Source organism: Harpia harpyja, chromosome 16, assembly GCF_026419915.1.
Source record: "Harpia harpyja isolate bHarHar1 chromosome 16, bHarHar1 primary haplotype, whole genome shotgun sequence".
Lineage (NCBI taxonomy): Eukaryota > Metazoa > Chordata > Aves > Accipitriformes > Accipitridae > Harpia > Harpia harpyja.
The window spans coordinates 1382131-1407802 of NC_068955.1; the positions used below are offsets into that span (position 1 = coordinate 1382131).

Genomic DNA, 25672 nt, shown 5'->3' on the forward strand with positions numbered 1-25672 from the left:
AGCAGCACGTGCCGCCGTCAAGCTGCCGGGTGGGCTGCGCCGTGGGGCTGGGCTGCTCCGTCCCCGCAGGGTGCAGCCGGGAGCAGGGCAGGACCCTGCCTGTCCCCAAACCTCCCTGGGGGCTGGGTGCCGCCCCAGGAGCCCCTGCACACCCGTCCCTGCGTGGTTACGGTGCAACACATGGGGGGGCTTCGCCAGGTCGAGGCACAGCCCCGCGAGCCCACGGGGCCGGTCGCGGCCGGGATGGGGTCTGGAGCTGCGGGCCCACAGCCCCACTCCCTGCTCCGGGGCGGCTCCGCAGCAGGGCCGAGCCCAGCGTCCCGGGGGAGCGGGACGAACCCCGGCCCCGTGCCTCGCTCGGCGTCGGGACGGGGCTGCCATTGGCTCCGGCGGGGAGCGCTGACCGCCAGCCGCCTCCAAACTATTTCCTGTTGCTGCGGCGTTAATGCTAAACAGACCTTTCTCTCTCTTCCCTCTCTCCAGCCAAAGTGCAGCGGGCTCCTGCCGCCGCTCGCCTTCCTGCCCCACTCCGGGGCCACCCGCCACCCCGGTGAGTACCAGCCCCGCCGGCCCCTGGGCACCAGCACGGGCGCTCAGGGCCGCAGGGGACCGCGGGGCGGACGGGGCACCCCAAAGGACCCCGGCACCCCACGTCCACCCAGCCCCGATGGCCGCGGCGGGAGGTCACGGATCTGCCCCGTCCCCCGGTTGAGATGCTCCGGCGTTGGCGCGTGGGGACGCGGGATCTGAGGGCGCGGGGCTCGGTGCGTGGGGATGCGGAGCTCGGGGACGCGGCGGTTGAGGATGCGGGGCTGGGTGCTTGGGGACGCAGGGGCTGAGCGCTCTGGGGCTGTGCCTGCAGGCGCAGCCGTGTATCGGGGTGGTCCCGCTCTGGTGTCCCCGGGGGTCCAGGGCAGCCCTGGCTCCGGCGGTGGGGACTCGGTGCTCCCCTGCCCAGCACGCAGCACCCACCAGGGCCCAGCTCCCTCCGCCTGTCCCCGGGCTCGCTCACACCCTGTGCCCGCTACAGCCCCGGACCTCCACCCTGCCATGGCCCACAGCCACGGGTGCTGAGCCCCCCCCGTGGCCCTGGGGCCGGCCCTGCGGTGCCCTCGCCAGCAGCCCTGCCACCGGCAGGGCTCCGGGGGTCCCTGGAGCCCCATGGCGGGGCTCTGCCCCTCCAGCCCCACAGCGGGGCTGTGCAGCTCCCAGCCGGCCCCCTTGCAGGGGCAGGGGCTGGCGGTGGGGCTGCTCCGCAAGGGAGGACACCGGGACCCTCCTGGGGGTGTTTCGGGGTGTCCTGCTGCGAGGGGCTGCCCAGCCCCGGGACGTGCAGCAGCCCCGCAGCACTGGACTGTCCGGGGACGGTTCTGCTGATGTGTCACATTTTCTGCATTTCTTTCCTCATTCCTCCCTCCCTGGAGCTGTTTCTGGGAAATGAGCTCGTCCCCTGCCAGGGCCAGGCACTGCATCGCCTCCCGTCCGTCCTTGCCCGCTGCCCAGCCCCACGTCTTGGGGGCCACGGCACCCCACCGCTGAGAGGGACCCGGCCCCACACCAGCATCGCTGGGGCAGCAAGGGGCCGCAGGGACGGGCTGCCGAGGCTGGTGCTCAGCTGCTTGGGGCCAGGCGGGTCCCTGGGCGGCAGGAGGTGGGTGCTTACCCCTGCACCCCATCAGGGGCTCAGGCACCCCGTCCCCACGGGGTGTCATGGAGGGAGACGGCACAGGGTGCCCACATCCCCTCCCAGCTCCCAGGGCAGGTTCCCGTGGGAGCTGTGGCCGGCCCAACTGAGAAGGCGCGAGCGGCTTTTCCTCTTGCAGAAGGACCAGCGCCTGCCCTTCGCTCATCCTGCTCCGGGGCTGCGGCGGGAGCGCAGGGTCAGCCCCGGCTCAGCGGTGTGCCCTGCCAACCTGGCGGCCGTTGCACCATGGCCCGGTGCTTGCCCCTGTGCCGCGGGGCCCCGTGGCCACCAGCCGAGGCTGGAGCTGGGCTGGGAGCAACGTGGAGGGGACACACACACGTGTGTGCATGCATGTGCACAGGCAGCACCAGCTCCCGCGTGCCCCATGGCTCTGCCGGCACGGGCAGCCTTGCAAGGGTGTGCTGGGACCCCGGCCCCGCTCAGCACCGTGTCCTGTGCCCATGACCGGGGCAGGGGATGGAAAGCCTGGCCCGGTGCCGCAGAGCCGCTTGACGCAGCGTCCTGGAGGAGCCATATCCGTCCCGGTCCTGCCGGAATGATGGAGGGGTGGTGGGAGCGGGACGGCTCCAGTTCGGCACTTGTGGGGCTCGGCCCTGGATGGAGCAGCCCAGACCGGGAGTGAGCCCCTGCCCCGGCTGGGGCTCAGCAGGGAGCCCTTGGGGCATGGTCGCAGCCAGGCATGGCCCCGAAAAGGGACGGGGGACTCCTGGGGAGGCCCCAGCCCCCAGCAGCGCCTTGCTCAGCCCCTGTGTCCTGCAGATGCCGAGCACGTGCCATCCCGGGAGACGCTGAGCGGGGCCAGGCACGAGATGGAGAGCCGCAGGCGGGATATGGAGCTGCTGAGCAACAGCATGGCCGCATACGCGCACATCCGAGGTGAGCCAGCCTGGACCTGGCAGGGACATGTCCCGGGGGGACCCTCGGGCCACCGCGGGCCCTGCGGCAGGCAAGGGCCAGTCCCTCATCCCCTCTGCTTTCCCCGCAGCCAACCCCGAGAGCTTCGGGCTCTACTTTGTGCTGGGTGTCTGCTTCGGGCTGGTGCTGACCCTGTGCCTGCTGGTGCTGCGCCTCTCCTGCCGGCCCTCCGTGCCCCCCCCACCCCGCCCGAGGGACTTCAGCGAGGACGAGGAGGAGGACGAGGAGGAGGACGAGGAAGAGGAGGACACCGTTGACCGTCCGGCATCCGAGTCCCTGCTGCCGGTGACCGAGATCCCGCTGGACAGCCACGGCCCTGGGGACGGGGCGCTGGCCGTCAACGTCTTCGCCTCGGCGGAGGAGCTGGAGCGGGCGCAGCGGCTGGAGGAGCGCGAGCGCATCATCCGCGAGATCTGGCGCAACGGGCAGCCCGACATCCTGGGCACCGGCACCCTCGGCCGTGTCCACTACTACTGAGTCCCGGCACGGGGGCAGATGCCCTGGCACCGTGTCTGGCTCCCCGCCGCGGGTAGCTCAGCCGACACCGTGCCACCCCTGGGAGCTGCCTAGGACCCGGTCTGGGGACAGGAGGACGGTGGGGTGGGGGGGGCTGCTCACTGCCCCCGGGTTGGAGGAGCTGACCTGGAGCACCTCTGCACCGCTGCCAGCCGGACCCCAGCACCACGGGCAAACCCCCCCCCCAGGACCAGACTCGCCCCCGCCGCTGCGGGCTGTGACGCACTTTGAGCCATTGGTACGACTGCTGGCACCGGCCGAGCAGCCCAGGGACTCTGCCGAGACAAGGACGAGGACAGGGCAGACCTTGCCGGTCTCGGCCATGGGCGCTGGCCCCGTCGGCTTGGCGCTGGCACCGCAGGGAGGCCCATCCCCGTGGGTCGCGGTCAGGCTGTACGTCCGTGTAAGCTATGGGGTCCTGCCCCCCCCCCCCAAAACATGGTGCTGTTATACACTACCTGGAGCCCAGCGTGGCGGGGCAGGGGGGCCCTGCATGCCAAGGGGGGGTCCTGCATGCCAAGGGGGGGGGGTCCTGCATGCTGGGGCGGCTGCAGCAGCCGACAGAAGCGGTGCTGGGGCGGGGGGGGGGGGTCCGGCCACAGCTGCCTTCCCAGGCCAATTCCCTCCCCACTGGCCCCACTAAAATTAGCCGGGTCCTTTCCGGCACCGCCTGGCCCTGACCCAGCGCCCTCCCAGCGGGGCTGGGGCGGATGTTTCCCCGCTGGGTTTTCGGGGCGGCGGGTGCTCCCCGGGGACGCGGGCTGCTCCCCGCAGGGCTGGGCCGCATCCTGCCCACGCTCCCTGCACCGGCCCAGCCCCATGGGGTGCAGGGGCCCTGCTGCCCCCTCCCCAGCCCCCTCCCCGACGGCTTTATAAAAATAGCTCCTTCCCAGGCCAGTCCCCCGCGCCGCCAGCGCCAGCAGGATCCAGATGTTTTCCAGATGTTCTCCCGGCCCCACGCCAGTGGCTGGAGGCCAGGATGTGCCGGGGCTGGGGCTGGGCTGGGAAACGGTGCGGGGGCTGGAGGAGGAGGAGGAGGCGGCGCTGACCCAGTCCTGCTGCGGGCCCTGGCTCTGCATCCCAGCCTGGGACAAGGTGGGGGGGCACTCGGCCCCCCCCCAGGACTGGTTGTCACATTCTGCAGCCCTGCCTGTGACTGCTGGCATGTCCACTGCCAGCACCTGGGGCTGAGCACTGCAGGCTCCTGCCCTGGGCTCTGCAGTGAGCCAGCCCTGGTGGGACCCCCTGTGCCAGGGCAGGACCCCCTGTGCCATGGTGGGACCCCCCCTGTGCCCGGCAGGACCAGCCCTGCCCTGCCCAAGCCCACAGGGACGTGGCAGCCCCAGGGCTCTGCCCTCTGCAGCACCCACACAGCCCAGCAGCACTCCGTACCCAAAATATAGTTTATTTTAAACAATATCTATACCACCCAGGGGCTGTTGCTGCAGAAAGCAGTGCCTGGGTGCAGGGTGGGTGTTTGTGCCCAATCGGTGCAGAATGGGGCTGGGGGGGGGGGGGGCACATGGCACAGCACCGGCACAGCTCCCGCAGCACCACGTGCCACCCCCGGGGCTGCAGAGGGGTGGGCACCGCAGCCCCCAATACCGCTAGCAGGGCAGCACCTTCCTCACCCGCTCAATCTCCGCCTGTGGGGAGAGGCTGTGAGCGTTGGGGGGGCGGTGGGGACCCCGACACGGGGGCAGCCCCTCGCCAGGGACTCACCTGCAGCGCCTGGCGCTTGGCCCGCTCCTGGCACATCTCCAGCCGCATGTCCTCCAGGTCCCGCCTGCAGCACGACGGGGACGGCTCAGCCGGGACCACACCGGGCAGCGAGCGCCCGGGAGCTGCTGGGGACCCCCCCCCGCCACCGCCAGCACCCCAACACCCCCGTCCCCACTCACAGGTGCTGGACTCGCATCAGGTCCACGAGGATGTGCAGGGTCCGGACCTCAGCCTTCAGGTCCTCCAGGGCCAGCCTCTCCTCCGGCCGCGGTGCCGCTGGCACCTCCGTGCTCCGTGGCGGACCGGGCGCCTGCCCCGCGTGGGGACCCCCCGCACTCCCCAGGGCGAGGCTGGGGGGCCGCTGGCCGGGTACCCGGGGCCGTGTGGCAGTGGGGTGGCTCAGCTTGGCCGTGGTGACCGGCACCGTGTTGAAGCCGTCGGCGTCTGCCAAAGAGAGAGTGTCGGCGCCCGCCAAAGAGAGAGTGTCGGTGCCCGGCGTTGGCGCAGGGCACGGCCCCGCGACGGCCGCAGCGCCCGGTGCTGGCACCCAGCTCCTACCTGGGTCGCCAGCTCTGCCCTGTTCCGTGTCGGCCGAGGCGCAGGGCTGGGGGCCGCCGAGCCTGGGGACGGCAGAGTGGTAAAAAGCGGCACAGCCGGACCGTGCTCGGCCCTCCCATGGGGGAGACGCCAGACCCACTCCGGGGACCAAGTGTGGACATTGGGGGCATCGCGGCAGCCCCAGACGCCCCGGTACGGCCACGTGCATCTTACTTGCTCGCCAGAGTGGGGGCCAGTTTGGCTTTGGCAGGGATGGGGGGAGCAGGAGCCATCCTCTTGCTGGGGGGGAGCTTAGCCGGCTCCATCCTCACCGGTGCTGGCAACTCTGGGGAGAGGAGGCAGGACCGGGGCTGGGGCTGGGATCGGCACAGTGAGCACCGCACGGCACAGCCATGCCCCAGCACCGGGGACCCGCACCAGGCATGGGGGTCCTGTCCAGGGCACGTCCCCCTCCCTCCCTCAGCCCAGGACTCACCCGGGTGCTCCCCCTCCTCGTCCTTCACTGTCTTACAGGCTGCTGGGGAGCAAAAAGGGGCTCGTCAGGCGCTGGGGGAAGGATGCTCGTTATGGTCCCTCTCCCAGGGACCCTTCAGCTGGGTGGGACAGCCCCCCCACCCTGCTAGGACATGGTCTCCAGGGACCACTCCATCCCTGACTCCCACATCCTTGCACCCTGCTCCTGCCAGGGGGCTCAGGGTTGTGGGGGGGGGACAAGGGGGTGCTGGGGACGAGGCACCCACAGGCAGGACCGGTGGGAGACGGTCCCACAGTGCTCCTGGGCCCACGGTTCCCGCCAGCACAGTCTCCCACGCCTGCCGGGGCCGGCGGCGATGCTTGGCAGGACCTGAGCAGCCCCATGGCGGGCTCTGCCCCACTGCCCCTGGCACCATGTGCCTAGGGCCGTGTCTGCTGGTTTGGGGGCAGCCACCCCTCCTGCCAGCCCCACACCCAACCCTGCACCCAGCCCCGCACCCAGCTCCGCTGCGGTCGGCGCTTCCTCTGTGCACGGCAGAGCAGGCGGCCGCAAACCTCCCCCGGAGCGCTAGCACCGCGGCACAGGCAGGATGCCATCCCGCCACCGCCTATGGCACAGCAGCATCCCTCTGCCGCCGAGCCCCAGGGTCCCACCGGGACAGGCCCCCCCCCCCCAGCAGAGCGGGATACGAGGCATCAGGCCACAGGCATGTGCCCACAGACCACCCTGTCCTCATGGTGGTCTACCCTGTCCCTGTGGCGGGCTGGCAGCCCTGATGCCGCCTGGACCCTGCCACCACCAGCACGGCCTTCGCCACGGCAGCCTCGCGGGCACCAGAAATGCCTGTGATGGGTTTTATCCACCCAAAGAGACAGCTGCAGCCATGAGGGCTGCAGGGACGAGGACGGGGATGAGGGTGCCCAGCCCCAAGGGTGCAGGGAGCTGCTCTGCGGGTCCTGGGGCTCCATCACTCCCAGCGGCGCAGAGTTGATGGTGCCCAGAGCTGCCCGGCATCCCACCAGCCCCTGCTCCTCCTCAGCAGCTCCCGCGGCACCGACACAGCCCCGGAGCAGCATGGCCCCACGCAGGTGCTGCCACCGGGATGGTCCCCAGGCACGGGACCCCCAGAGCCACGGCCGCTCCATCCTACCTGCTGGTGCGGGGCTGCCCACGCGGCCGTGTGGTGCGATGCCGTGCCAGGCTCCCCTGGCTGCCACAGCCCCACACCGCGCACGTGACGCCGGAGGAAATCGGCTCCTCGCTGGGAAGGAAGTTGAAGCAGAGAGCACCTCGGTGCCGGTCCACGCCGCATCCCCGTGCCCCACGGGGCTCCTGCCCCCTGGCACGGCCGGCCCCCCGGCTGCCCCAACCCACCTTGCACCCGGCCGCGGGGCTGCCCGGCCGTCCTGGCGGGACACCGAGGCCCCCGGGGCCGGACGGCCGCTGGGGCCAGACTCACCGGACTCCGTGTCCCGGGATGGCATCGCCGGCTTCAACTGTGGGAGAGTGGGGTTGGGTGAGGATGGGGCATCGGAGCGCATCCCGTGCTGGGGCCCCACAGACACCGGAGTTTGGCTCTATGGAGCCCACCAGGGTGCAGGATCCAGCCACATGAGCCCCCAGGGCAGCGTGGCTCCGGTGCAGCCCCCACTCACCGTGGGCACCGGCGCCGGCAGGAGCTCCACGAAGTTGTTGGGGAAGAGCCCTCTCTGGTGCCGGCACTGCCCGTCCCACCAGCCCTCAACCTCTGTCCACTGCGGGCAGGGCAGGCGTCAGCGCCGGGGACCAGCCTCGGGGTTGCCCCCGTCCCCGCGCCCCCTCACCTTGCTGAGGACCTGGACAACATCTCCCCGCCGCAGCGGCAGCTCGTCCGGCAGCTCCGGGGTGTAGTCAAACAGGGCCCGGCAGAGCTGCGGCTCCCGGTCTGCGCGGGAACAGGAGGATGGGGCTCGGGGGGGGGTCTGGCTCCTCCCCAGGCCCCCCCCAGCACCCCGAGCCCAGGGGAGACCCCCCCACCCTGGGCACAGCCCTGGCAATGGGTGACTCACCCAGCTCTGGCGGCAAGACGGGTGCCAGGCGCTGCGCCGCCGGCCACGGCTCTGTCTGCGGGACAGGAGACCCGCTGGGGCACGAGGGTCCCGGCTCCGACCCGGGGCCAGAGACAAGCCCAGGCACCTGCCGGCTTGCAGAGCCCTGTGTCCCCCCCAGCCACCCCCCACTCACCTTCTCCTCCGGCACTGGGAAGGGCTTGGGCATCTGCTTCAGTGCGGCGTCTCGGCCTCGCCGTCCGGGCAGGCACCTGTGAGCGTGGGGAGGGGGTTCCCGGCTGCGGCTGAGCCCCAAATGCCAGCTCACACCCCCCCCGGGCTGCCCTGTGCCCGCACCCAGTCCTGGCACCCCCTGACGCAGGCGGTGGGATTGGGGACCCACGGCAGCAGAGCAGCTTGGTGACAAGGGCTGGGGCTGCTGCGGAGTGAAGTCACAAAACTGCTGCATGGAAAGAAAGAGCTGGGGAGAGGAAGGGACCGGGAGCCGGGGACAAACCCACGGGGCTGCCCTCCTCCTCCTCCGGCACCTCCGGGCTGTGCCGGAGGCTGCCAGCAGGCTTGGGTACAGACAAATCCCCACAAGCAGCCGTGCAGGAATCGCCCGGGCTGGGCTGTCCGGGACCGTGGCAGGGTGAGCTCGGTCATGGCCAGACTGACGGGACCAGCCCCCCCCGGCAGAGCTGGCACCCCGGCACAGGGGTGTTCATGCAGAAGGGCGGCAGCGGTGACACGCAGAAGCCAGGCGTTCAGGGCTGCTGTCGCCTGGCACTGGCATCTCAGGAGACCTGAAGCTGCAGCCGCAGCGTTACGGGGAAAAAAAGGGGCACCCACTCGCCTTGCGTGGGCTCGGTCTCCTCTGGGATGATCCCATCCGATGCACAGGCACTGCTGTGGCCTCTCTCCTACCCGAACACTGACTCGCACCCTCCCAACACTCACACCTTCGCTACGGGCGATTCACCATCTCCCCCGGCGTCACTGCCAGGAGCTGGAGGGAATTTGTCCCAACTCTCCCACCCGGCAAGCTCGGCAGCCACCAGCTGGGGAAGGCACGTGTGCTCACGGCAGCTCAAGAGCTGGTGCCTGGCTTGGGCTATCGCTGTTACATGGTGGATTTAGCAGAAGCAGCCACCTCCAGCTGCCACTGCAGAGCGTGGAGGGGATTCATGGCTCTGTGACCACTCCTGCCTCGCTCAGACAGCCAGGGAGGTGCCTTGCTGCGAGGTGAGAAGAGCCCCCCCGAGCTCCCGTGGGGCCAGCAGCAGCCCCAGCCCCCCCCGCCCCAAGGACTGTACCCAGAGGCAGCCCGCGGTGTGGCACGGCCGTGCCCAGCGCCAGCGCTGAGCTCTCGGCACCACGGGCACGGCGCATCCCTACCTGAGCTGCACCAAAATCTGCCGACACGGGCACAGCTGGCGCAGGCTGCCAATCCAGGGAGCGAAGCACTAAGGCAGGCGTCACACCCGGACCTGAACAACAGCTCGAAGCCGCCCGGGTCTCGCTGTGTGTCTGTCACCTTCGGTCTGGAGGGGGAAGTGAAACCTAAACCACAGAGGGGCCGAAACCCACAAACCGCAAGCACACGGGGCTGGTGTGGCCATGCCGCCGAAGTCGCTCTGCAGAGCGCGGCAGCCACAAGGGTCCGTAGTGGCCCCAGCCTGACAGCACCAATATTCCTTTAGACCAAATGCATTTGACACATCAATGCTGAACCACAGCACAGGGAGGGGGTGTGAGGATCAGCACCAGGCGGCAGAGAAGGCTGATGGGGGAGCGGTTTCTGCTGGGGAGCGGGAAGCGTGCTCTCCCTGCTCTCCCCTGGGTTTGGCCGCTCAGGCTGGGGAGCAGGGAACACTGGGCACCCTTTGTCTCAAGTTGGCTCAAGGGCTCAAATTCAAGCGTGAAGGGAAACACGAACCGTTAACCCACATTACTGTCTCAACTGCTGTTAGCCAACACTGTTAACCAACACCAGCCAGGAATGCTTCTCTGCAGCGCAAGCAGACACCTAAATCCACCACGAAGGCTGCACAGCCAGCAGCCCCTGTAGACGTCAGACAGCAAGGAGCAATCTTCCTTTGAGGCAGCAGCAATGGAAAAGCATTTACTGCCTGGCACCAGCAAATGCAATGGCCAGCTTACTCGCCTGCACTTGACAAGCACTGGGGTTTAATGGCATAAAACCGGGCTGCCTGGAGCCAGGATCTTCAGTGAGGAGTTCAGTTTTAGAGCATGGATGAAGCTGGTCTTCCTGTTGGGTGACACAATCCCTCCCAGCAGCAGGGCTGGGGAATGTGGCCTGTGGCTGCATCACCCCCCCCCCATGCAATTACTGCCAACACCAAGGGGCTAAAAGGTCTATTAGCTGCTTAAAAACCAGCAGTTAGTTGCTAAAAGCAACGAACTCAATCACTTCAGGCTAACGGTGAAACAAATACCACGTTCTTGTACCTGCAGTAACTCACTCAATAAAACTCCACCGTGGCACTGCTTGCCCCTGGCCAGCTCCTGGAGGGGCAACTGCAGGACTCTGCTCCTGCACGCCCTTGTGTTCCGAGGGCAATTTTCCTACTTGCTTCCAAGCGCAGCGTTCCCCACCTGGAAAGCCATATAAAACGGGAACCTCTCATGCATGACATCCCGAGAGCAGCTGCTTGCAACTGCTGCTTTTTAACAGTGGGGGCAACCCCACAGGTACCAGGTTGAGCTTCCTCTTTGGTGAGGGCTGTCTGGTCTGACCTCTCTGCCAGGACCGTCATGTGTGTAAACCTTCCCTTCGCAGCAACTCTTCTGCAGCTCCGCACCAGGGCTGGCCACAGGCGTTTGGTTCTTTCAGCCTCACCAATTAATTCAGAAGGCAAGTGTCTGGCAACAGAAGGAGCCCCCGACTCAGAACACAAAACAAAGCTGAGTTACACCTACTACTTATTTTATTGTATTTTATTTGCATAAACAAACTTCAGGGCTTTGCTAAACAGGAACTGTTCAAGTCAAAACAAACCAAACTCTAGTTGGTGTGTGTGGGGAAACAGCACAGCAATCCTGGGGAAGGGAAGGCAGAGATGGAGAAGAGAGGGAGAGCGGTGTCTTTACAGCACGTGCACACTCAGCGTCGGTGCATGGACATGCCTCTCCTGCCAAGAAGGCTCACTGACTCAGCCAGAGAACTATTTGCAAACTTCTTCAGAATATTTTTAAGTAGAAGATAAAAAGAAATACATCATAACGGCCGTCCTTAACCAGCACAGGAGGGATTTGCCTTTTGTTTTTATAAAAAGATTAATAAAAAATATTGAAAAATTCTCATCTCCTTTTATATTTTTAACCTAGTAGAATTCTGAAGTTTCTTAGAAAACTATGTTACCTTGGAAAGAGCACTCAAGTTCACAACCAGCTGCAAAGAGGATACACAAAATGCCTACAAGCAGTTTGGGACTCCAGCACACACCAGGCCTAACAGTGTACACAAACAGTGGTGAAAAGTAGGGTGTAATTATTTTTGTTTTTTTTTTCTTTTTAAACCATGCTAATTTTGTTAACTTTCAACATAAAAGGAAAACAACCATTTTTAAAAGGCCCTAAACTCAACTGTTACATAAAAAAAAGTTGTTTTTTTTTAAAAAATCATAGCAGTTTGGTCCCAACAAGTTAACATTTAGATGTTTATTCACATGCTTCATTGTTTTCTTATTTATAAGAACCAAGAATTGTTTCCAAAATTATCATTTAATTGATGTTACTACATACGTAAAGGCCTAAAATAAGTAGAGTATGAATTTAAAAAATTGAATACACAATAGGGGAGAAAAATTTGAACTGGCGAGTTAATCCCGACCTTTACTATTTCAAATTATAAAAGAGAAACAAAAATGTCAAAACTACCGGGTTAAGATGGGCACAAACCAAAATCCACATTGTCTTCAAAGCCTGTTACCAAAAAAATAACCGACCATTCAATAAGGTCACAGACGAGAGAAAATCTAGGATCTCACCCTGTACTTGACCTTATTCAGTCCAGAAGGTAAGTCTTTGGGAAGATATACTCCACAAGTGGATCCAAGCATAAATGATTTATCAGTTCTAGTCCACACTTAGGGAGGCTGAACTCTGGAAATGCAGTTAACTTCGGGATTGTTTCAGAGCTCCTCTCTGGGGCTCTGCTCAGCACTTCAGGATCGCCCTGACAATCTCCAGCACTAGCATCGTGCTGAACCCCTTCCCTCCTGCCAGGGCTCTCGGAAACACACAGACACTGCGGCTATTCAGCCGTCGTCTGTAACGTGTCCTTTTCCTCTCTGTTTTCTGTTCCGCTTTCGTCATCTTCAATTTCTCCTTCTTCTCCACTGAATTTGTCATGAGCCCACTTGGGGCTGGTGCTTGACTTTCGGAACATGAAGCGACCTCTTCCTCGGGGGAAAGCACCCCGACCACGGCCTCTGTTCACCCACTTGTCTGCACCTTCGCCCTCCCGGTCATCGTGCTGTACAGGAGGAAGCCAACAACATCAGTTGAAACAGACTGACTACTCACAATATAAAAGCTGGAAAACTCTGGCTTGTGATACACAGCCCTGCGGCACAAACCAGACTGCCATGTTTGTGCCACAGTGAATACCGCCATCTAAAGAGAAATACTGGCTTGTTTTGGGGAAGAAAATCAGCAGATGAAGGCAGGAATGCACAATCCCTACACAGGCCCTTTGTGCATGGCAACCTGTCCTTGAGGCCAGGAAGCTCTCTACAGAATATTTAGGGGTGGCCAGGGGACGGGTGTCTAGGCCTGGAGTACCATTACTGGTTCTGCAGCTCCGCGATGTTCTACACATTTCCCCTTTTATTTTCTTACCAATCAAACCACTTTGGCAGCTTCGGTCCTTATTGCTGGTACTCAGGTTGTTTAATAACACATGCTGCTTTCAGGAATGCTTTCCATGAGCTAAGGCAGATGCAGCTGGTACAAGCTGCCATGGACCATGTCACTGGGCTCAGATTGATCCATTTCTGTATGTAAAGTGCAGTGTAGAGACTGAATACCCCCAAAAGTTACAATTCTGCCTTCAACCAGATCAGGAAAAAAAATCCAGTTTAAAAAAAAAAAAAAAATCAAGGCTTTCTTTTTTGAGGTATAGAACTGAAATACTGCATTATTTAATGAGAAGATTAGGGATCTCAACTACCCCAAATCAGGCAAAGAAAAAATGAGTTGGTGTCTGTTTAAAACTACCCCTCTTTCAAAGAACACAGTCACACAGAATTCTCTTGGATTAACGCCTGTTAGTATGGCAGACTGCTATCACCAGAAAGAAAAACGAACAGTACTAACCCATCCAGGAAACTGGATGTTTTATGGGGATAGAAGAACCAAGAAATGCAGGCCATCTGCAACACAGACTAATAGATTTAGGCTGTGTTTTCCACGTGTGTGTGAAACACGTGCTCTTTAACTGGCTTTTAAGATCTCACTTAGTGGCAAACCACTCTACAATGAACAGAGACAAGTTCTCTTTAGTCATGAGCCAGAAGCTTCTTGTGAAGAAGTGTCACATGAAGCCTTAACCCAGTGGATTAGATAGTTTAATGACAGTTGGTGCTTCCACCTCTGAAAGACCAGATATACCTGGAGTGTACATATGTGTTTCAATACTTAAGACACATACCAAGTAGTATTTCTTGCTCTTAGGTGTGTACTCTGGATCCCATTCTTCATCTCTGTTTCGCTTCTGGAAGTCGTTGTTGCCACCACTGTTGCTGTTATTGTTGCCTGAAAAGTTGCCTCTGCCCCATCCTCTCCCTCTTGCTCTGAACTGCTGCACCAGCAAAACATGGAAGAAAAATAAAATGGTTGCAGTGGCAGTGCCCTCCCACCCCCAGACAGCTTCCAAGGCATCCAAGAGATACAACATCACTTCTCTAACTATCCAAGAACACCTTTAACCTATTATTAAAGTAAGAGCTCAGTAAATTTTAGGGTTTTCTAGCTCATCTGATCACACGGTACATCACAGTTTCTATAAAGCTGTTTAAGACCATGTAGAGGCATCTCCAGAGCACTCAAGAGAAAGCGTCTGAGAAATACAATATGCACATAAGGCATCTATGTAACTAAGGCATAAGAATTGCAAGCAATAAGCATGGTTATGACCAGGTGAGTCACTTCGGTAGCCCAAACTGACTGATGCACATCATGCTGCCCATCGGGGTTGCTCAGCAATTACTAATGCACAAAAGCTTCCAGGCTTGATTCCGCTCCATGCATCTTGAGTCCAACTGCCCAGACTATATTCTCAGCACCCTGGTTTGAGCTCCACACCTGGAGCGATCATATTCTGGCTCATCATCCACAACCAGACAATGTCTTTGGGGTTTCTCCTTTACGGTATGCTTTAACTGTGAAAGAGCAATACACAACAGCCACTTTTTGACTGCTTTGGGAATTGATACTTGGGGCAGGGGGGGTGGAGAACACTTACAAAGGTCCCTCTAGCTCTTCCTCTCTCATTTGGACCAGTGAATTCTTTAGTCCCAAGTCGGGACTTGTCAAAGCCTGTGGCGCTTTCCTCCCTCTCCTCAGTCTCCTCAGGATATTCCTCCGCTTTGACTGAATGAGAGGACCGCGAAGATGATGAACTGGATCTGGACCTCTCACGTACCCTTCGGTGTTTCCTGTTTCAGTGATAGGAAACGGAGGTGAGGGGGACACCAACAGGGTTAATAACTCATTTGTGACTTGTTTGCTACAGAACAATTTCTTTATCGCTCCCCTAGCAACGCAATGCTCTCCTTTTCCTACTACAAAAAGCAAAAGCCATAATAAGAGCTCAGGATCAGCTACAACACGCAGATCTAACACCGGGGCCCAAGACTTCTCCAGAAAGAACTTGTTGCTTCTTTCTAAGGTGTTTACACCATCTACTATGAGATAAGCATGCATCTACAGAGTTTTAGTCAAACGAAAAATTAAGCTAATAGAAAAGGATTAAATTAACATTAAAGCAGTCATTTAAACATGGCTGTTCTCCATAACACAACAGGAACAAGAAGGAAAAGTGACTCACCCATTCTGACATATGGAGCCTTCTCATTTACCTTTAACAATTATTTAGTGTTTCAGATAGATATAATGATATCAAGAAGACACGCAGAGGAATAATTCACACCACTGGAGCAGTTATGTCAAAAGGTGTACAACTGTATGTACACGATGTCGTCTCCAACCTTAATAGCAGAAACATGAAAGGCAGAAGGAAATGGCTATTAGGTTTCCTACATACTTTTTCTTTGAGCCTTTGTGACTTTTCTCCGTTTTCTCAGTTGATCTTTCCCTTGAGTGACTTGAATCTCTTGAGTCCACCGATTCTCTGGATTTATCACGTTTAAGATCTCTTTCCTTATGTTTTTTACGGCGTTCAATATCAAGGCGCAGGTCAACAGGGTCGTCCTTATATTTCCCTTCAGCCTACAAATGCAGGGAAGAGGGGAGAGTTTAATACAAAGGTTTACAGTGCACTAGTTTAGCACCATTACTTTGCTATTGACTGCACAGACTTCTGGAGAACAGGAGTTTATCTGAATATTAATCAATAATCCATTTTAAGATGTAAAATAATGCACTATTAAAATAAGTTTTTATTTGTCAGAGTTCAATTTTCCTACTGCTTTTTAACTTTTATTCTCCTCTTTCAAACAGCATTAGAATAAATAGCCTGGTAATAGGGGAGGGAGAAACACAGAAGCTGACACTTATTGTACACCACAGCCAGTGAGAGATGAGAAAAAACTTGGAAATCCAATCCAACTGATTATGTATCAGAACTCCAGCATGTCAAAAATGTCTAACAGCCCATGGACAGCAGCATGCTCACTATCCTGACAACAGACATAATCTAGCAGGGTAGAAGGAATTTTAATCACCAGGTCTGGAAACAGAACTTAAGGAGAAGCAAAAGCGGTTTGGTGCTTGGAGATACCTAGGATAGCGATTACTAATCAAAGTGGTAAGAGGTGGAGGCCACTGAAATGCAGCAACCAAGTGCATCTGGGAGAATTGCAACATCCTACTGATATGTAGCCTTTAATCTGTCTGTCAAGAAGATTTACTCTGTGGCAGACGTCACCTATAGTACTCCTTCCCCTTCAACTGGAAGGCACCACATGAAAGATGCCAAGAAGTCAGCACAGACGGAAGTATGCGTTTCTCCACACAATCCTAGCAAGCTGACCCTGGTGTTTCACAAAGCAAAAACCAACCAGCTGTATGAAAAACACTCAACAACTAGCTTTTTTTTTTTTTTTTTTACATTGTTAATTAAAAAAAATATATATCTGGTAATGCTTGCTTTGAGCTCTATTTAAATTGCTACTTAAATAATGGATTAAGATAGTTGCTCTGGAAAATGAGAAGTTGTGTTACCTGCGTATACTTTAAGACCAATGGTACCTGGATGAGATTCTGCTGGCTGCACATACAGGAGCAGCAAATTGACAGTGGCTGTGGTTCTGACAAACATTTAACTGAGTAGCAGTACATCTGCGGGAAGCCTGTACACGATGATGCTAGCAACAACATACAGCCTCCATGGCTGTGGTCAGCGATTGCTACTTTACTTACACAATACTAATCTTGGGAACTGTATGACTTGATATGCAACATACATCATATTAATCGTCTTGAATTAAATACAAAAGGATTAGTAATTCTCTAGCTATTAAATTTTTTACTTACATGAGTTTCTAAACACTTTTTTGTTTAAATAAATATGTCAAATAACGCAGGAGTGAGAGCAGGCGTTTTGTTTTGGTATTTTGCTCTTCTACTTTCCCCAGGCAAAGAGCTTTAATTTCTACTCTGAGAATAAAACTGCTCCCAACACGATGGATGACAGATAAGTGACAAAATCAGCAGCAGCTCCCTTATGTGGTACAGCAAACACCTATTTGGGTTTGTGAGGGCACGTCTGTTTCACGGAAGGCTGGCGAGCTGTTTGGAAACCACGTTTATAATACACTCTGCCAAGCTGATGCTCAGAGTTCAGGCCCATCAAATCCATCTCACCATCGTCCATGTCAAGCCACAAGTGTGTTTGGAAAAAATCGAAAACAAATATGAAACAAGTAAGGTTTCAGCAGGACTTTTTAAAATCTCTTCAACGTTCAACGTAAATATGTATGAAGGTGAATAAACAAAGGTTAAAATCCCGAACATTTTACGTTAAGCCATTTTTATGGTTGTTTACAGTGACTGCAATGGCTTAACATTCATCTACTCAGAAAAGCTAATACACTAAATTCCAAATGGTCTGGATCTACTAAAACAAGTGCTGAATGTTAAAGTAACAGCAATCAACAGAAATGGTACAGTAAGTTGTTAGAACAAAATTTATAATCTGCTTAATAGTGTATTTGGTTTAGATAAGTATTTAGTTTTACTTTCCTCTTTTTGACATGCATGTCTTTTTGAAAACATGGTTGGAAATATTGCATGTATACAATTGATTTAATAATACTTACAAGCAGAAAAATATCACAAAAAGTCTCTTCTCTCATCATGGGCACTTGTTCCAAAAATCCTCTCTTTTTTCTCAAGCTCACCTCAATTGACTTTGGGGTCATTTACCATAGTCTAACCACTTCACAAAGGTTGTTGATACATTTTTAATAAAAATTAACCCTTTGTAGTTCATTTTTAGAATTATGCCCATCCTTAAAAGAAAAACACAAACTTAAGTAGAGAGTAATTTAAACAAAAACATCACTGTTAAGTTCATGCCCAATGCACTCATTTTGTTGAATTAAACTAATCAGAGTAACAGTTCACCTTGAAGCCAGGATCTCTGGAACTTTTCGTTTCCTCTTGAGAGAACCCATGTTTTCTAAAAGTACTGGGAGATATATCTATCCTCCTAAAAGTAAAGACAGTACACAGATATAATCTTGCTCATAAGAAGAATCTGAAGTTTTTAGATCAAATGTAATTTAAAGGAGACCAATATTCCCAAAGGTACTTAAAACTCCCCATATTTTTTCAAATCTTTTTGCTGAAGCTAATTATATACTTGAATTATTCCAGAGTTTGAGAAGGAAATCTGAAATACCCCTGAAATGTTAAGGCAGTGTCTAGTGGCACCAACCTGTGGATTTCAGGGCTCTTTTTGTTTTTAGCTGCATCTTGTTCCATTCCTTTCTTTAGATATTTGGTAAAGCGTTCATTCAGTGTCATTCCTGAAGACCCAAAGTGATGCTCTGTTGGGGGTTTGAGTAAATAATGCCAAAATATTAATACCATTTTTGCAAAAAAGACAAAGCAGATCAGTCCTACAGCTTGGTCAAATTCAGATGCAGGACACGTGAAACACACTGGTGGTGAGCTCTAACTAATGCTGCTGACAAATTTCAATTTCAATCTTGAAATTAACAACATATTCACTGGAATACACAAATTCTAAGTCACAGTCTCTCTGAATATTGCTCAAGTAAAAACAAGAATGCCTCTTCTGCCTTTCCAGAAGAAAAGTTATTTATGTAAATAAAGACGACTCATGATTGGGCTGCTATTCTCATCTATGGCATATCTGCTGGAAAACAACTCCTTGAGCACTAACTAGAGTGCATGAAACCCACTTATTTGGGCAAGGGAGGAGTGAACCTTCATCTGAGGATACATGGACTTCTGACCTACCTCTTACATGATGGACTATAGTCACTATATGTTGAGCAAACAGTTCAGAAGGACTTCGCTGAGACTGAGCAGACTGAATATGATGGAAAATCGAACGAAATTCTTGCTCTTTTTTGTTGCTGTGCACAAGGTCACGACACAGCTTGCGCTCCTGAGCCAATATGCCACTTGGACTAGAAAAAGAACAGACCACATGAAATAGAGGAACAGGGTAAAGGGAAGCAGTTGAAGGTGATTAATGTTTCAGGAGTTGGAAGCAGACTGCATTTTTTATGTAGTATTATGAAGGCACCTAAGAATATTCAGTAGCATGAGCAGGACGCTTATTTAAACATCTCTAAAATACACTGATCTAGGTTACTGTAATAATTCAGATCACTTGTTATTCTGTATTTGGAGGGCTGTGCAGGTATTAAACCCTGACATCCTGCGAAACACAAGCCCATTTTTACACCACTGGCTGGATGTGATCTTTTGCTACTGTTCCTAAATTCTAGATTAACCTCTAACATCCCACAGGGCGTATTAACACTTACTGGCTACTGCTGTACAAATGTATTTTCTGGACTAACTTTTTACTGTCTTATGATTTCTTGAAGCAATGTTGAAGTGGCACTCAGAGCTTCCTAGAGTTTCAGTAATGCTATGTTGAGAATAAAAGTATTTAAACATACTCCAGAAAATCAAATATCATTTAAGTGGCACTAACTTTACCGTACCACTAAGCTACTGGCAGCAAGAAGCCACTGAGTACCTAACTCTTTTCCAGAGCCTGGTGTAGTGTGGAACCTGATGCAGAAGCATTTACATTCGGAACTAATCTTACATCTAGTCATAGAAAAGATTAGGAAAATTTACATTCTGAACTAATCTTACATCTAGTCATAGAAAACATTAGGAAAAGTTGTTTAACATTCATGCTATACTTTCACCATCTGCAAACTGGTAACCCCTCTAACCTCCCACCACAAAAAGAAGGTCACACAAGTATTATAATACCAGAAAAAAAATTCATCTCTATCCCCCCAAAATGCAAATCGTGATGCAATATTATGTAGCCTTCCTCACACTTGGCAAACATATGAGGACCTCAGGAAGAGAAACAGGAAAAAAAAAATCACCATTTAGACTTCTCAAAAATAGCAAATACTTACCGTGCAAGATCTTCATCAAAGGAATCCATTCGAATATTGACCTGGGCCTCACGAGTAATGGAAAAGGAGGATTTGCCAGGAGCTAGCCCCTCTACTTTGGTGCCTGGTTTCTCCTTTACCTCAGAAGCCTTCCTTGGTGGGGGGGAAGAACTTTTTTCCTGGCTTGATTTGTAAGTGGTCACTCTAAAATTCTTTTCAGGAACAAAGCCCCTGTGACCTGGTTCAGCTCTCTTGGATGCTGGTCTCTCTTCTTTTTTTGATCTTTCAGAATAGCTTTCCTCCTCCATTTCATCAGGTTTCCTTTGCTTCTCTTTTCCAGGCGGCAAGAACACCACACCTTCCCATTTTCCTGGCCTATCCTCTTCTTGACTTTTACTTGACGTTGCTACAACTTTAGACATAAATTTGGGCTCATCATCAAATTCTGAATCTTTTCGGCCCTTTGCCTTGTCTTTCTTTTCCTGCTCATCTGTTTCCTCTTTGCCATAATGACTTTCCTTGTGGAACTCCGGGACCTTTAGCTTATCAAAGTCATCCCGGAACTTGTAGCGCTTGGGCGACTGGCTGCCACGGTATCCCTTCTCAGAGTCAGCTTTGGATGCATAGGAGTCAGATTTTGCCTTTCCATCTGTTGATCCCAACTCAGAGAAATTCCCTTTTTCTTTATTTTTTTCTTTTTCAACATTTATTACTTTCTGTTCTTTGTCTTTCCCATTCTCAGTCTTCTGCTCTTCCAGATACCTGTTCATAAAACAGACATTACAGTAGTTCTCTTATTAAAAATCAAAGAAGTTAATACTTCAGTTGAAAGCAGTCAAATTTTAGAGAACACCAAGCTACACATGTACAGAAAGCTGTCTCTAGGCCCTAAAATAGTTAAAATGTAAAGCAGATTACTCAGCCTGGATTTAGACTTTTAGTTCTCAATACATTCAGCAAATGTAGAAGAAAATGGATATGCAGAACTGATGAAATGAGGCTTAAGAACAAATCAAAAACAGCTTACCCACAGATTCATTTTAAGGAAAATAGTAACATCTTACCCAATCGGTTTATTTACTTACAAACCTGGTTCAGGAGAACAACACATCAAAACTTTCAAACTGGGCTGTTCTGCTTTAAACAACACACTGGAAATAAAAGCCTCAAAAGCTACTTCAAATTTTGGATGCAAGTTTCATAGGTAAGCTAAATATTTCATGACAGACTGTAAATACAAATAAAAGCAAAAAGGTTAACAGAGGAGAATATTTATTTTGCTGGGAGAAGACAAAACACTTCTAGTGAGAACAACAGTTTAGCTAGTTTAAAGCATCAGAACTATGTTTTAAAGCATTCATTAAGCAAAACCCTAGCTTCGAGGAAACAGCAGTAAAGCCCAAGGACATTAGTTCAGTGCTTTGGAAAGCCCAAGAGCTACAGCTTTTTTTTTTTCTTTTTAAGTTTCAGACATCCTTTATATAGAATAAGTTCAAAATAACTTTAAAAATAATAAAGAAAATATTTAGAAGCACTTGTGTATTCTATTGTATCTTTTAAAGCAAAGCGTTACCTTCAGGCAGGAATCTGCAATGGACTAACCAAGCAAACAGAAACATGGTAAATTGATGCCTTCGATATGGAAGGATGTCTTAATTTTAGTGATGATCTCGGTGCTTTAGTTTCTCATACTACCTGCATACACAGGCACAAGCACTGCAACTACACCTGCCTTAAGCTGCTTGCAGGAGGACATGCAGTAAGATTTAATTAAATTTTTCTAATTTATAGTATCTAATGCAATTCCAGAATGCAATACCAAAAAAATGTCTTTAACTGAAAAGTAAATAACTTGGAAATGCAAGCTTCCAGTGTGCACTGTTAGGTTGCTAGAAAATCTCATCGGGCACACCTTCACTTCAAGTGTTCATCAGCTATGAACATTTTTGCAGGGAACCTACACAATCTTTAGAACTATCCAAGTCAGAAACATAACTCCAACTTCCTGCAACACAGGGCTAGGTCTATATTTTGTTCTGTGATTTAGACAGTACCAGGCCCAAACAGCTGGCAGCTTGCTAGCATGGCACCCTGCACACCCTGGGGCCTCTTTCCAGCTGGAACCTGCACACACACACACACCGAGAACCCTTACAGTGCTCATGGAGAGTGCCTACTCATGCAAGCTGGCTTGTCAAAAATACTGCAGCACAACGAAACACATCACTTGCCTTTTTGAGAAGGCTCCTCCTCCAGGAGCTGTGGTTTCCTCCTTCTGAGATGTACCGTAAATTGAACTGATTGGTGTTGGACTTTTGCACACAGGGCTCTTCCTTGTTGGGCTCAAACCTGCTGAGCCATGGTCAAATGGACTCTGATGAGAGCCTGCCTGAAAGGAGGTGCTGCTGCTTTGTAAAGCAGAGCTCATCTGTGATGGGTTGGACAGTGGAGGGCTTGACTTTTGCAACGGACTTGGCCGAGGAGAACGACGCCTCACCACAACTGACTGGAGAGGGCTTTTTAATGCAGGACTGCGTTCCCTTGGGCTAAGTTCAGACACAGAAGCTCTTGACGTTGAACTTGTACCATAGGTGGTCATATCTTGCCACGGTTTTGATCCCTCAGATGCCTTGACGTCTTGAGCCACTGCTCCTGAAAATGGCTGCTCCTTGGACTCATCACCTTGATTATCTCCTGCAGCCTGAGATGCCCGGGCATCCTTGGAAGATGACTTTTTCTCCTTTCCAGATTTACGCTTGGAAGACTCAACTCGGCTATGATTTGAGGAAGACCGGGAAGAGGAAGACCTCCTTGACCGATCAGAAGATGACTTATCAGAATTTCTAGAATGGCTTCTAGACCTTGGTGAAGGAGACCTTCTCTTGGGTGAACGAGAGCGTGACCTCCCTCTACGAGGACTATATGCTTGGCGATAATTTTGCCAGTTTGACCTGTAATTCCCATATCCTCCTCGGTTATACTGGCCCCATGGATAAAACCCTCGATTTCGGCCACGAAAATAATATGGTCTCCTGTATCCTCTATTATGACCTCTGAAATCCCGGTTCTGATAGACTCTTGGATGGTTCCGTTCTCTGTTATGAGATGGAGAATATGATCTTGAACGGGACCTAGAACTGATAAAGAAGAAAATTACACAAATATTTTAAAGTTTATTCTTCTGTCACAACTTTTTATTTGAAGCCTTATAAGAAAGAACCTGAAAAATTCATTTCTAAGCTTTTAAAAGTAATTTCTTTGGTTTATCCTCACCCAATTGAGGTATTACACTTTGCCCTCAATAAATTGGAGTGGAAATAACTTGTATCAGTGGTACCACCAAACAAATATTTGACTTCAGGATCACTGCAGAGCCCATGATAAGTCCACGTTGCTCTTCATTTTTCTAGGATGAACATGGCTGCTATCCAGCTTCAGAAAAAGTGACATCTCAGAATTCCAGCCCTTTACAGCTCAAGGTCAAGGTTATATTTCTTTGTGGAGGAGATCTAAGATGAGGTATTTCTTTAGGCATGTCACATTACCATTATTAGAACAGATCCAATATCTTCCTCTTGTGTCCCAAGTTCTCATGTGCTTTTGAAATTCTGATAATCAAGATGAAACCCCAATTCTTTGCCAGGCAAGTTAAATAAATTGCTACACCTCAACATGAGAAGAGCACTACTGGAGCAAATGGCACACTGGTCTATAGTTTTAAGTTTCAAAAAGTGCACCCCTTGCCACAACTGAGAAGCTGGAGCTCCAAACAAGCGGGACAGCAGAGGGATGCACTCGCTCTCCAGCCTCACGCCGCGAGATGGCACTGTTCGGAGTCCCTCTGCTCCCCTCCACACTGTGCAAGAACATTCATAAAGAACAGAACTGAATCCACGACAAGTACAAAGCCTGTAAGAATACAGATTTAAGTAGCAAAACATTAAGGGCTAATTGTTCCAATAGTCTCTTCCATTAAAATTTTGGAGCTGCAGTTGTATAACTGTTTAAAAGCCCCACTGTAGCTCAGGATTAAATGCCAGCTTTACAGTAAGTATTTCACTGCTGTTAGAAAAACAAACTTCCACTGAAAGTCTGAAATTTTACCAAATTTGTATTAGTAAAACAGAGAAAGTGTCCAAACTAGTAAGTTTAAATAGAAAAGAGATTTTTCCAAACGGAACTTTAGTAAATAATATTCATTGATACCATTTCCACAGTCCCTTCTTACATTAAGAGAGATCTGGCTCTAAAACACTCATTAGTCATACTCCAGTAGACTTGTACTTTTACAGACTGACAACACACAACTCACTGCTGCCCCCTCTCCGCTCACACCCCAAACCCCTGTAACGCTGCCATGTTAGGAATTCCTACAAGATTAGCATACATGCCTGCAGTCAGAGACGAACTCTAGTTCTGTTTTTATTTCTTCCACCTATCAAATACATTACATTTTAGCGTGAAACTGTATAGTCATTGCTAGCAAACAGCTCAATGATAATTTTAACATATGCTTCATCCATTACTTCAAATAACCAAAAAACCTAAGCAAGTTATCTGAGACGAAAGCACAAGAGGCAGACAGCAAGAACCAATTACAATGAGCCCTAGTCAAAAGTACTAAGAATACATACACTCCCATTTTCAGACAACTGCTGCATTTGTGATCAATTACCAGCAAGGGACCTGTTGTACGCTGCTTCCAAAATCTGTTCTATCATTTTACAGAGGCTTGCAGCAGGGAGATTTCACTCCAAAAGTTGCAGAGATTATTTACAAGAAATCTTTTTAGAAAAATACAGTAAATGTTACGCAAAAGAAACACTGCAAGTAATAGTTTTCCCAACTCTGCCAGCCCCTGTAGCTAGCCAGCTAATACACACTGCTCAGTTCTAAAGCACCCACCATTTCACAATAGGTAAAAATGAAAAATAAAGTCATAAAGAAAGCAAGAAATATTAGGCAGACTCCAACATGGCAAAACAACTTAGAACAAACAGTAAACCTACCAAATGAAGAGTACAACAATTTTTGTGGTGTATGCTGAAGTACACAACAATGGACTTTTATGCCAAGATACAACGAGACCTACCTCAGAGAAAATCCTAACGCCATACAAGATGACTTGTCTGTACTAACCCCCTCCATTTTGATTCTATTTTTAAAAAAGGAGTTATTTACAAAGCGCAAGGAGATTCAGCAGCAGCACAGAGGAAACGATCATGTTTGCAGAGGATGCCTTTGTTTTCAACTGTCAAAGTTCCTTCATCGCTAGGCAGATATTCCCAAATGACCGTGTATCTTCCAGCTTCCTTCTGCAAAGAACTTGGTTTGACTCAAGTCTCCGCCTCTAATTTAGTTTTGTCATGTCCTTCTCTCTCCAACTGTACATTTATTAGAACCTCTGCATTTAAAAAAATCTCTTTAATTGTTAACAGTTGCATGTGTTTACAATCTAATGATTTTCAGAATATGTGTTATTAATTTAAGATTAGTGAAAAAGCAGCTGAACTTTATACCCAGTCCAACTGGAATGCCTTTGCCAGATAGAAAATGCTTAGCCAAAAGAAATGGAAAAAACAGATATCCTGATATCCAGGGAAGACGTGAGCCTTTAAGTGGCCTGATCAGAAGCAATTCAGGGAGGTAAGAACAACTATTATGCACATTAATGATTTCTCAAAATTAACTGCAGTGAAATTAACTTTGTCTACTTTATCCATCCAGAATGATCAATTCCATTAACTGACTCCTGTATGGTGAGGTGAGGGGCAGGGAAACAACAACAAAAATTGCCCCTACCTTTCACAGCAGTATCTTAAACTGACATTAAAACTTGTTTGAATTCATTTTTAGAAAGAGGGGGAAAGCATGCAATGTCCACAAAGGCCCCTCAAGTCTGGGATCAATTACATTAAAAGCTTAA

The 25672-nt window shown here is 52.1% G+C and overlaps 3 protein-coding genes across 7 annotated transcripts in view; 1 reads left to right on the top strand and 2 right to left on the bottom strand.

Annotated features, from left to right (window-relative positions):
- The first annotated feature begins 327 nt into the window (after window positions 1–327).
- EVA1B (eva-1 homolog B) lies at window positions 328–3593 on the top strand. 2 transcript variants are annotated; one of them, XM_052811921.1, is made up of 3 exons: window positions 328–515; window positions 2462–2581; window positions 2691–3593. In XM_052811921.1, the coding sequence occupies exons 1-3, from the start codon at window positions 446–448 to the stop codon at window positions 3095–3097; spliced, it is 597 nt and encodes a 198-aa protein (XP_052667881.1). In that variant the 5' UTR covers window positions 328–445; the 3' UTR covers window positions 3098–3593. The 2 variants fall into 2 exon arrangements, with proteins under 2 accessions (XP_052667881.1, XP_052667880.1); XM_052811920.1 differs by having other exon boundaries at window positions 338–550; window positions 2465–2581.
- A 1057-nt stretch (window positions 3594–4650) lies between these two features.
- Window positions 4651–10698, bottom strand: SH3D21 (SH3 domain containing 21). The gene is made up of 13 exons (XM_052811687.1): window positions 10512–10698; window positions 9409–9481; window positions 8115–8223; window positions 7940–7994; window positions 7715–7815; window positions 7547–7645; window positions 7042–7387; window positions 5892–5933; window positions 5630–5741; window positions 5417–5478; window positions 5038–5302; window positions 4859–4922; window positions 4651–4782 (listed from the first exon to the last, which is right to left on the bottom strand). The coding sequence occupies exons 1-13, from the start codon at window positions 10696–10698 to the stop codon at window positions 4744–4746; spliced, it is 1554 nt and encodes a 517-aa protein (XP_052667647.1). The 3' UTR covers window positions 4651–4743.
- A 153-nt stretch (window positions 10699–10851) lies between these two features.
- Window positions 10852–25672, bottom strand: part of THRAP3 (thyroid hormone receptor associated protein 3) — a 35623-nt gene continuing 20802 nt past the window's right edge. For 2 of the 4 annotated variants that reach the window (XM_052812054.1, XM_052812055.1), the window contains 9 exons: window positions 21978–22883; window positions 19768–20508; window positions 18614–18786; window positions 18066–18177; window positions 17753–17837; window positions 15210–15394; window positions 14409–14601; window positions 13596–13745; window positions 10852–12419 (listed from right to left, as the gene is read on the bottom strand). In XM_052812054.1, coding sequence (XP_052668014.1) covers window positions 12198–12419; window positions 13596–13745; window positions 14409–14601; window positions 15210–15394; window positions 17753–17837; window positions 18066–18177; window positions 18614–18786; window positions 19768–20508; window positions 21978–22883 — 2767 coding nt within the window. In that variant the 3' untranslated portion in view covers window positions 10852–12197. Of the gene's footprint in view, window positions 12420–12442; window positions 12940–13595; window positions 13746–14408; window positions 14602–15209; window positions 15395–17752; window positions 17838–18065; window positions 18178–18613; window positions 18787–19767; window positions 20509–21977; window positions 22884–25672 lie in introns of those variants that run through there. The other 2 variants (XM_052812056.1, XM_052812058.1) reach the window with 2 other exon arrangements.

Excerpts from the sequence above, each read along its gene's own strand:
- SH3D21 (XM_052811687.1), bottom strand. The coding sequence starts at position 10,698 with ATGACGGTCCTGGCAGAGAGGTCAGACCAGACAGCCCTCACCAAAGAG. Across the intron at positions 5,742-5,891 it reads CGAGGAGGGGGAGCACCCGG|AGTTGCCAGCACCGGTGAGG; the intron begins GTGAGTCCTGGG and ends TCCTCTCCCCAG. Across the intron at positions 4,783-4,858 it reads CCAAGCGCCAGGCGCTGCAG|GCGGAGATTGAGCGGGTGAG; the intron begins GTGAGTCCCTGG and ends CTCTCCCCACAG.
- EVA1B (XM_052811921.1), top strand. The coding sequence starts at position 446 with ATGCTAAACAGACCTTTCTCTCTCTTCCCTCTCTCCAGCCAAAGTGCA. Across the intron at positions 516-2,461 it reads GGGCTCCTGCCGCCGCTCGC|CAGATGCCGAGCACGTGCCA; the intron begins CTTCCTGCCCCA and ends CCCTGTGTCCTG. Across the intron at positions 2,582-2,690 it reads CGCATACGCGCACATCCGAG|CCAACCCCGAGAGCTTCGGG; the intron begins GTGAGCCAGCCT and ends CTTTCCCCGCAG.